The sequence below is a fragment of the Astatotilapia calliptera genome, chromosome 3 (genome assembly GCF_964374335.1).
Source record: "Astatotilapia calliptera chromosome 3, fAstCal68.1, whole genome shotgun sequence".
NCBI lineage: Eukaryota > Metazoa > Chordata > Actinopteri > Cichliformes > Cichlidae > Astatotilapia > Astatotilapia calliptera.
Window position 1 is genome coordinate 59,601,660 of NC_137424.1, and position 11,642 is coordinate 59,613,301.

Below are 11,642 nucleotides of genomic sequence, written 5' to 3' on the forward strand. Positions count from 1 at the left end.
AATTATTTGACTTTTCTATTTATGGATTTATTTTTCAATTGTAATGGCAGTAGAACGCTGTTCCAATTTAACTGTGAATGCTAATTTATGTTTTTAACCTTGATTAAGTCAGAGTTTTTTCCCCGTTATCAAACCCCTGATCAGCGCAGGATGGCGAGCCACCTGACCACCGCTGTATTGCGGTACACTCTAAAAAGTAATTCATCAGGCCTTCTACCACCACTTGATTAAATCCATGGCTGCAACATAAAAATTCTAATTTATTGATTAAGATAGGCCTTCTAAGTTGCAAACTTTATTTTTTGGGTTGTGTTGAATTAATAATGTTGGTAATTACATTAAATTAATTTTATATGTAATTTGAAATTAAATCCCAATGTTAGTGGGTTCAAAATAAAATTCAAGTTGTAATTACTTAAAGAAATTGAATAGATAACTTATTTTTTTTCCACTGTAACTTCTGATTTCAAATTCCCTCCCCTACCGACTTAACTAGCCCGGGCAAATTCACACATGTTGGGTTGCATGGTGCAAGCTTTTGTAAAAGACATTTCAAGGTAAGTAACATTTCATTTACAAATAACAGTCCTACCAAAGCAAAGCATTTTTGCTTGTCACCTGTAGTGGATTTGTGTATGATGTGATGCTCATACAGATAAGGAAATACTTTGCACTACCACATGTTTATTCCAAATACAACTCCATGTTTCAGCTTCTGTTTTACAGCGTACCGGAGGATCAATACTAGGCTGCGTATTGATACCGAAACTTTAGACTTGTAAGTTCCTGCTCTGAACTTGATTTGGATGTTCGAAACTCAATTTTTAACGTCACTGATTTGAGCTAAATGTGTATTTTGTTATCAAAAGAGGACACAGAAGGAGATGAATACAATAAGAAGAAACTCCAGTGTAAAAAATACCTGATATAAGAACTATTTATCCTTCCGCTGAGACGCCTCCTCACCTCACGGCGCGCAGCGGAGTCTTACAAATGCTTATGTTCGAGTTGCGTCATTCTCTTTTTTTTTCCATTCCCGTTCAGTTTTCTGACTCTTTGGTGACTCACAGTTGTTGTTGTTTTGTTTCTTTCGTTTCGTGTTGTGGGGGGGGGGGGCTGTGTCAGGAAATTATTGATCAGTGAGCAGATTAGTGGTCAACATGCACGAAGCTTTTCAGCCTCAGTGGGAAGTTATTAAAGCAGAGAGGTGCAGTCGATTAAGCAGTATTCACACAACGTTTCCGCTCACTTCCTCTCAAACCGCTTTCAGCTACAGGAAGATGCAAGCTGTTTCCACGAATCTGCAACACGATCAACACAAGTCACGTTAAGATAAACATTAAACAAAGTCATTGGTAGTCATTCAGGTTCAAAAGGAAAAGTTTTGCTCTGTAATCTCAGAGGCATCATACTGTCAGTGAAGGCATCGCACAAGTACTGACATGTTTTCATTCATGTGGATTTACTGTCTGCGGCTTCCTGAGTTACAGTGGGGCAAAAAAGTATTTAGTCAGCCACCGATTGTGCAAGTTCCCCCACCTAAAATGATGACAGAGGTCAGTAATTTGCACCAGAGGTACACTTCAACTGTGAGAGACAGAATGTGAAAAAAAAATCCATGAATCCACATGGTAGGATTTGTAAAGAATTTATTTGTAAATCAGGGTGGAAAATAAGTATTTGGTCACCTCAAACAAGGAAAATCTCTGGCTCTCACAGACCTGTAACGTCTTATGTAAGAAGCTTTTCTGTCCCCCACTCGTTACCTGTATGAATGGCACCTGTTTGAACTCATCATCTGTATAAAAGACACCTGTCCACAGCCTCAAACAGTCAGACTCCAAACGCCGCCATGGCCAAGACCAAAGAGCTTTCGAAGGACACCAGGAAAAGTATTGTAGACCTGCACCAGACTGGGAAGAGTGAATCTACAATAGGCAAGCAGCTTGGTGTGAAAAAATCAACTGTGGGAGCAATCATCAGAAAATGGAAGACATACAAGACCACTGATAATCTCCCTCGATCTGGGGCTCCACGCAAGATCTCATCCTGTGGGGTCAAAATGATCATGAGAACGGTGAGCAAAGATCCCAGAACCACACGGGGGGACCTGGTGAATGACCTGCAGAGAGCTGGGACCAAAGTAACAAAGGTCACCATCAGTAACACACTACAACGGCAGGGAATCAAATCCCGCAGTGCCAGACGTGTTCCGCTGCTGAAGCCAGTGCATGTCCAGGCCCGTCTGAAGTTTGCCAGAGAGCACATGGATGATACAGCAGAGGATTGGGAGAATGTCATGTGGTCAGATGAAACCAAAGTAGAACTTTTTGGTATAAACTCAACTCGTCGTGTTTGGAGGAAGAAGAATACTGAGTTGCATCCCAAGAACACCATACCTACTGTGAAGCATGGGGGTGGAAACATCATGCTATGGGGCTGTTTTTCTGCCAAGGGGACAGGACGACTGATCCGTGTTAAGGACAGAATGAATGGGGCCATGTATCGTGAGATTTTGAGCCAAAACCTCCTTCCATCAGTGAGAACTTTGAAGATGAAACGAGGCTGGGTCTTCCAACATGACAATGATCCAAAACACACCGCCCGGGCAACAAAGGAGTGGCTCCGTAAGAAGCATTTGAAAGTCCTGGAGTGGCCTAGCCAGTCTCCAGACCTCAACCCCATAGAAAATCTGTGGCGGGAGTTGAAAGTCCGTGTTGCTCGGCGACAGCCCCAAAACATCACTGCTCTCGAGAAGATCTGCATGGAGGAATGGGCAAAAATACCAGCTACTGTGTGTGCAAACCTGGTAAAGACCTATAGTAAACGTTTGACCTCTGTTATTGCCAACAAAGGTTATGTTACAAAGTATTGAGTTGTATTTTTGTTATTGACCAAATACTTATTTTCCACCCTGATTTACAAATAAATTCTTTATAAATCCTACCATGTGGATTCATGGATTTTTTTTTTTTTTTTTTTTTTTTCACATTCTGTCTCTCACAGTTGAAGTGTACCTCTGGTGCAAATTACTGACCTCTGTCATCATTTTAAGTGGGGGAACTTGCACAATCGGTGGCTGACTAAATACTTTTTTGCCCCACTGTAATTCAGCCACTCACAATTTGTTTTAACAGTCAAAGAAGGCATCAAATTATTCCTTTATAGTTAGTTATCATTCTGTTTGAGCATTTGAACGCTTTCTGAAAGCTTTGTCAAACAGTCGAACCATTGCTTTCATGATAACCACAACAACGACATCATGTCACAGAGGAAGAGGAGGAGGGCTTGAGTGACTTTGAACTGGTCAGTGTTGATTTGATATTACCGAGAGTGGCATGAAGGGCACTGTCCTGTCCTCCCTGTGATGGAGGGAGATGACGTCGCTCTGCTTTGTAAATCAAAGACCACTCCCTCCAACATCACAGCTGCTTTTTATCAGTGATGGCCAAATGAGGCTTTCTGACGCATTGAAGCTTGTATTGAAAAACGGCTCATTACGCGAAGCTTTGCACAGTCCTCTCTGGTGACATCTGGTGGCCAAAAATATGACGAGCAGCTTGAATCTACAAAATAAAACAAACTGCTTCATTATGACTGCTCACTCTATAGAATGGAGTTCTTTTTGATATTGGGCCACCGCTGTGTTGCTTTGAACTTTGAAATTATGAAAAGCGTATTTTTGACATTTTAAGTTTTTCACATTTTCAGATAGAAACACGCACATAAATAAGCACAAAACCAAAGTAAACAAAAAAAACTAAAACCTGGCAAACCCACCTGATTGACCAGAATCAACTCACATACACGACAGGACCTCCTCTCTTCTGGCTCCATATCTCTCAATAGAATGATCAGTGGTTCGCCATCTCTGTTTCATTCTTCAACTGTGGATCTGCGTTGTCATTTTCCCAAACCAACTCGGACTCAGCTCTTTCAGTGCCACTCCATCACCACTGTTCCCCTTGCTGAGCTGCGTCTATCACAGTTTATGTTCAAAGTTCACAGTAATCTCATAGCTTCTGTTCATAGTACATCACACTCACTTTGTCTGAGACCTCATACTTCATGTTACAGTAACTTCATTTTTACTTCATGTAAATATTATTGTCACAACATCACTGTGAATTAAATTCTTGTTCACTTCATTCTGGGCCTCCGTTTTAAGTCTGCTTTTAGGACCACCTCACGTTCTGGCTTCAGCCACATGTCACCAGTAATGACATGCATATCTTTACACTGTGGTAGGAAACCCACACATGCTCCTGTCTGCTGTCTGGTTTTCCACAGACTCGTGTACATCACAGCCAGCAGACTCACGTGTGACACCTTTCTTTGTAACTGACACGTTGGCTGTGGCTTAACTTTAGCCATCTGTGGTGTGTTTGCTCTCAGCTTTGTCTGCAGCACGCCTCACAACAAACATCTACTACAACTGCAGTGCTATTCAGGTCTGTGGCAAAGCAGATCAAAGCAGAAATAAAAAACTAATGATGTTGCATCATTAACAACAAATTGATTAACATGAATCGCTACTTTATTGTGCTGCAGGGCCCTAGTTCATGGGGCCTGGCCGGCACAGCACAAACAAGGTCCTAAAGGATGGTTCCGACCCTCCTTTAGGCCCACCACCCATATGAGGCACTATAGGGGTAGGTGCAATGCGTGCTGGGCGGCGACAAGAAGCGGGAGACCCTGGCAGACTGATCCCTGGCTACTGACACTTGCTATTCGGACAATGAATGTCACCTCTCTGGAAGGAGCCCGAGTTTAGGCAAAGAGGTTGAGAGGTACTGGCTAGATATAGTCGGTGTGCTGAAAGGTGCTCCACCTGTGGACTCTGTTGTCCTACTGAAAGATTTCAACACTTATGTGGGAAACGATAGCGAGACCTGGAGGAAGGCTCTGCCAGATCTGAACCCAAGTGGTGTTCTGTTACCAGATCACGTGGATCATGTGGTGGGGAGGATGCTGGACAGACCTGAGGCACCCAAACGTATACTCAGGGTACACTGGGAACATCTGACAGATGCCCTGATCTCCAAAATCTTCAACTCCCACATTCAGTAGAGCTTCAACAGCATTCCGAGGGAGACTGGGGATACTAAACTCAAACGGACCATTTTCCACACCTCCATTGCTGCTGTTGTACTCAGCTATGGCCGCAAGGTGGTTGGTGCTTGTTGTGGTGGTAACCCCCGAACAAATGGTGGACATCAGAGGTGAAGGGAGCAATCAGGCTGAAGATTGCTCCCTTCAATCTCCGGAGGCAGCAACTGGGACCGACAGGCAGAGTGGAACAGCTTTAGGTAGTGACTGAAAGAACAAGGTCGCAGATACAAGCAGTGAAAAATAAGCTTTCTCCTAAGGGTAGCTGGCTTCTCCTTTAGAGATAGGATGAGGAGTTTGACCATCCAGGAGGAGCTCAGAGTAGAGCCGCTGCTCGTCCACATTGAAAATAGGTATTTCTGGGATCTGAAAGGTACGCTTCCTCGGTGAGGTGTTTCAGACCGTCCCATCACGAGGAGGCCCCGGGGCAGAGCCAGGACACCCTCGAGAGATTATGTATCTTGGCTTGCCTGGGCACGATTTCTTGTTCCCCTGGACAAGCTGGAGGAGGTGCCCAGGGGAGAAGGAGGTCTTAGGCTTCTCTGTTTAGGCTGCTGCCCCAATGTAATATTTAAGGGTGCAGTGTTGTCAGAAAGACAGTGACATCTCAACGTGCATAAAACCTTTCCTGTTTTCTTCACAGTCAGGGGTTAAAAAAAGACTTTATAAATGTGTCTCTCCCACACTGATGACTTTGGATAAACAGAACCAATCACAGTGTTGGTCTTTGTCTCAGTAATAGAAGTTTTACCTGTTTTTGACAGCAAGTCAACGGTTTAAGCAGAGAGAAGCAGCAATCAAAACAACTGCAGGTCACTGTCTCTCAGATGAGCTGCAGTCAGCTACAGAAAGAACCACATTGTTTCCACAAATCTGCAACACGACCAACACAGGAGATGATTAAGATCAAAGTTAATCAAATACACAGATAATCACTTTTGAGATTCTCTCATATTATATAAGAAACGTTTGCCACACAGAACACAGGGAACTGTCAATGAAGGCATGAGGCAGGTACTGACATGTTTTCATTTATATGTGTTTATTGTTGTCTGTGGTTTCCTGATTGACTTCAGCCACTTTCAATGCTTGGTTTAACATTTAGTGATTTTTTTTTTTTTTTTTTGCAGTCTGACAGAGAAACCATTTCACTGATGACCGTAACACTGGCAACCTGTCACAGAGGAAAAGGAGGAGGGTTTGACTATAAGTGACTGTGAGCTGGTTAAACTATTGATCTGTTATCACCGAGAGCAGGATGAAGAACAGATGTCTGCTGTGGCTGCTCTGTAAGTGCACTGTAATGATCTATGAAAATCTGTTGGTACTCCAATTTAAACAGTGAGTTTCGTGTAGAATCGGAGAGGTATTAGATCATGTTATTATTATTGAGACAAGGAAAAGGGGTCAACAGGAAATCAAAGATTTTCTTTACAAATAAATACAGTGTAGAAAACTGATGTGGAAACACTGAGTTATCAGTTACAGTTTTTTCTGAATGCTTAAACCCTAACTGTGATTCCTGTAGCACAATCTCTAAAACTATTCAGACTTATAGCAAAACCACTCACTGAGTTTGCAAAACTAAAAGCACAAAAACTGCTTTGCACTCAGTTTGCAATTTTGTAACACACACTTTGCAAAACTGCAGGCACAATTCACTGCACAACACTCAATTACCAAATTTCCAACACACTCCTAGCAAAAGTATACACATGTATGGCTATCATTAACACTAATTTGCCAACTGTCTGGCACACTTTCACATGTGAAAACTTTTTTAGATAATTAGTTCACTTTGCAATCAGCCTAAGCACTATAATACAGGTAAGCTGTGTGTGCGGAGTACAATGGAGGGAGCAGAAAGAGTGAGAAGTAGAGGAGGCCGAGGAAGAGGACGTGGAGGTGAAGAAGTAGAATGAAGAGGACGACAAGGACAAGGAGGAGCAAGAGGAAGACGAGGAGGGGGGAGAGGAAGATGAGGAGAGGGGGAGAGGAAGGGTAGGAAGAGTAAGAAATAGAATTGCTGATGACATCAGAGCTACAATAGTGGACCATGTAATCAACCGTGGAATGACCCTGAGGGTAGCTGGCCAACGGGTCCAGCCTAACTCGAGCTGCTACACTGTAGCAAGTACCATAAGGACATCTTGAAATGAGAATCGGTTAGTACAGTCACTTCGCACAAAGATTTGTAGCATATGCCAATGAGAAACACACCAATACCATTGATGTAAAAATACTGAAATTGTTACTTTACAGAATTGCTAGATGACCAGATGCTGGGGGCAGAGGAAGCATGTTCACTGCAGACCAAGTAACCCATATAGTCATTATGGCGATTGCAAATAATCCTATACTTGGAAATAAACACTTGTGTTTGTTTTGATGTGTTTGAATAAACACCAGTACTTGAAGTTTGGATCCCTCTATGCTTATGGATCTATGACAGAAGTATGAGCTCAAACTGACATAGCCTACCTTGTGCACAGAGAAAGCAAAAGCCAGATGTGTTTTGTATTCATACCATCAGTGTGCAGTTGGTGCATTGTGTGCTTAGTAGATGATGGCTTGTGTGTACTGTTTGATACGGAAACACCATTTTTACGAAGGTGTGAAGAGTTAATCTAGCTGTGTTTGCTTTTGCAAGAGAACTACAATGTTTTGATAATTGGGTGACAGGTTTTCTTATTTGTGTGAAGAGTTTTGCAAAATTAGCCAATAGTTACAAAAAATGTGCTTAAGCAATCAGAAAAAACTGTAATATGCTCCACCTATGCAGATGGCTGCACAAGACTTTAAACAAAGTTAATAAGTTAAGTTTTTTGACTCTTTAGTAAAAGTCGGAATCCTTCTTGAATAATGATAAACAGGCAAAAAAAAGTAATATACCTAAAGAAATAGTACTTATTCTTCCAAATTATATCAGTGATATTGGATATCATTTATTTGTGTGTGTTTTGTTTTAATGTTGCAGCTTGAGATGGTTAGAACAACTTATATAATGATGTGTAACTTTATCTATTATAAATGTTGAGGAACACAGTGATTGAATCCAAAATGTGCGGGAGCTGAAGTATAAAACTACAAAACAAAGAAATACCTCAAAAACATTCAGACACGTGGTATGAATTGTACTCTATAAAGTGCTACTTTCTTTGCTTTCACTTTCTTTACTTTTCTTTGTAGTTATATTAACAGATTGCCAGCACTCTGTGTAGTATATAGAAGTTTCCTACTTTCTTCACTCATCAGTGTGTAACTCAACCAAACACATAACGTCTGTGTTCTCCACAGTTTGGTGGTTTTCTGTTTGTTCTTCTGTTCTGTTGAATGTCAAACTGAAACTTACCTCAGTGTCATTTCTCTTTAGTTCTGATCCCACTGCTGAGCAGCTCAACAAATCAAGGTCAGTCCATTTAAATCAGTTAATGGGTTATACCTTTGGTCCTTTTTATGCTTTGCTGTAGCATGAGATGATAATTACTACAGTAATTGATGGCTGAAGCCTGCTGATTAATTGACCTTCCAAAGTATAAAGGAAGTATATTCACCCTTAAAAATTCCAGTTTCTAAATATACTGATCAGTATTTAATTTAACCACAGGAAGCAGACAGTATGAATCTCGAGTGGTTCTAACAGACTAGAAGAAGATAATTTATTTTGTTTACATAATCCCAAAACATCCCCCTCACAGCTCGTCTGACTGTGAGTCCCAGCAGCTCTCAGTTCTTTGAAGGAGACTTTGTGTCTCTGAGCTGTGAGGAGGACGACAGCTCTGCTGGATGGACTCTGAGGAGAAACACAAACGTAGGAAACATCACTCAGTGTGGAGATGGGTGGGGAAAACCAGTTGGTTCTTCCTGTAACATCACTCTTTTCCCACTGGACAGTGGAGTTTACTGGTGTGAGTCCAGAGAGGGTCCCATCAGTAACATGGTTAACCTGACAGTCACTGGTAAGCTGAGTGTGTGGAGTTAGTGTTGATGAAGCTGTGTGTAAATGGATGAAATGCTGTAGTTTGTCTCTGTGTTGAGGTGGATCAGTGATCCTGCAGAGTCCTGTCCTCCCTGTGATGGAGGGAGATGACGTCACTCTGCTCTGTAAAACAAAGACCACTCCCTCCAACCTCCCAGCTGCTTTCTATAAAGATGGCTCCCTCATCAGGAAGCAGCCTACAGGTCACATGACCATCCAGCATGTTTCCAGGTCTGATGAAGGCCTCTACAAGTGTGACATCAGCGGTCATGGAGAGTCTCCATCCAGCTGGATCACTGTCACAGGTGAGGAGCTTCACTCTGATTTCACCTCTTACTTCATCCACATATTCACCTGAACATGTGGGATTCTCTCTGCAGGTAGACCTACAACCACAACCTCGCCCACCACTTCTAAAAATATGCCACCTACCTCTGCTTTGTCCCCTTACTCTACCACCCTCCATCTTGTGATCAGAGTAGTCTGTCACCTGGTGGTGTTCTGTCCATACTTCATCTCCACTTTCATCGTGGTGTCTCTATATCGAGGCAGAGCCAAAGGTAACTCCCTGAGTCTCCTCGATAATTTATCATTATCATTTATGATTGCTTTTGTATTATTTCTCTGATGACCTCATGTTACAGAAAATGACCCCACTATCCCCATGGCAACAGCAACCAATGCTGAGCAGAGATTGTGTGAGGACTATGACGATATTGGGGCGGTGACCACTGAGCATCAGTTCTAAGCTCATGCTCCATCAGAGGGAGTTCACTGTGACTGAATTACATGCGATATCATAACACCTGGCTTTGCTCATGTGAACTTTATGAATAAAGGTTTTCCTTGTTGACATCCTGGTGTTGCTTTTTCACATTTTTGTAGTTTTTAAGTTTTATGTTCGTGTTAGAGGGAAGATATGCAGGCTTGATCGAGAACAGCATAAGCACATGTAAGAAGTTAACATGACATTCGTGTCTTTAGACTGTGGTAGTGAACCCACACAGGCTCCTTTTCTGCTGCCTCGTATGTATGTTTTTCTACAGACCCAGGCTCTATTCTAGCCGTCTGTTGTGTGGTTACTCTCAGCTGCAGTACTCGACTTTCAGATCTGTGTTTCTGATCTGGTCGCATTTCCCCACACAACCATGTATAGAGTTTACAGAGAATGGTCTGAAAAGAGAAACCCGATGTTGAACTGTGTTCCAACTCTGAAGGTGATGACAGTGTGCTTCTCCTCTGTTTTATTTACTGCAACTGAATCAATGAAAACAACCTGAATCACAGACACAGTCCTCAGACAGGGATAGAGACCAAAGTTGAACAAGTTTATCTTTTGGATCAGAGATGAGCTTGTCTGAGGTAGAAATTATCAAATAATGAAGGAATAAATGTTGTAAGGTTCCTGTTGAACATGCGATTTCATACTTATCAGAGATGAATGGAGTAGTGTTCTTGTTTCCCTGTGTTTTTAGTAAATACCGACCTCATGATGTTTTAGCACTAGTTACAATTCACTGACTCTCAGCTCCCTGGAGTTCCTCTACATGTTTGTTATTAACAGTTTTCAGGTGTGAAGTCACAAGCTTTCTTTCTCAAATTTTCTAAAAAGAAAAAAATGTGTTTAGGTATTTTTCCCCCTTTTTTTTAAATCACAGTGTTGTTTTACTGCTGTGATAACTGTGTTAAAATGTTAAACTAGGCTTGTTTAAACTCATCCAGCCATTGGCAGGAATTTGAGGAGGAAAAACAACACAAGCAACATGCTGACTCATCTATGCATGTTAGAGCAGGTTAAAGGTTTGAGTGGTTTGGCTGTCTACTCTATCACATAGTAGAAAGCTTTTCTTTTTTCTTTTCTTTTTTGTGATTTGAACAACACACAAAAAAATCAATTGTACGAAATAATATTTAAAAACCAAATGTCATTTAAACACATGGACACAGTTTTAAACATGACCCACTTGTCATACTGATGTTTTTTGGGGGGTTTTTTGGTTAAAAAGAGACTTTTAAAAAAGTCTTTGTTCACTCACCTACAGATTGCAGTGTGTTACAATGTTACAATGCAAATCAGAAACAAAAACACGACTTTCACAGAATTCATCTCGCACACTCTAAGGAGTGTCGTAGTCTGAATGAAACAGAGAAGTTTTAGTGAACAGCTCTGAGGATATGGGAGGAGGAAAGTAGGGCGAGAGTAAGTCTTGTAATTCAAGAAAATTCTGCTTACAAAAAAGAGGGGAAAAGAGAAAGCTACGAAAGCTACGTGTATGTCTCTTGCACCTAAACAGAAGAGCAAAAGCAGGAAGGAAGTCAGCTTTGCTATTTAAGTACCACAGAAAATAAGACCAACAATGGCTTATGAGGAGACTCTACAGTATAACCTGGTGTTGGGGTTCCTCTTTTCTTTGCGATGCTAATCGCTGCACAGAAACACCAGGTGGAGTCCTGTTAACCAGTCCCCTCAATGCTTCTAAAGGAAACTAAGTGTCACTGCAGGGTGTGTTTAAGGAACGGATCCAAATGCAGACCATATAATATACCGTAGTAA

At 41.7% G+C, this 11,642-nt stretch overlaps 1 protein-coding gene across 3 annotated transcripts; it reads left to right on the forward strand.

The window, feature by feature from the left end:
- Positions 1-468: 468 nt before the first annotated feature.
- LOC113018072 (low affinity immunoglobulin gamma Fc region receptor II-like) lies at positions 469-9,943 on the forward strand. 3 transcript variants are annotated; one of them, XM_080292787.1, is made up of 7 exons: positions 469-557; positions 6,240-6,398; positions 8,483-8,518; positions 8,808-9,068; positions 9,148-9,393; positions 9,469-9,648; positions 9,733-9,943. In XM_080292787.1, the coding sequence occupies exons 2-7, from the start codon at positions 6,368-6,370 to the stop codon at positions 9,834-9,836; spliced, it is 858 nt and encodes a 285-aa protein (XP_080148913.1). In that variant the 5' UTR covers positions 469-557; positions 6,240-6,367; the 3' UTR covers positions 9,837-9,943. The 3 variants fall into 3 exon arrangements, with proteins under 3 accessions (XP_080148913.1, XP_080148918.1, XP_080148915.1); XM_080292789.1 differs by lacking the exon at positions 469-557 and adding an exon at positions 6,108-6,123; XM_080292792.1 differs by lacking the exon at positions 469-557 and having other exon boundaries at positions 5,948-6,398; positions 9,004-9,068.
- The last annotated feature ends 1,699 nt before the right edge of the window (positions 9,944-11,642 follow it).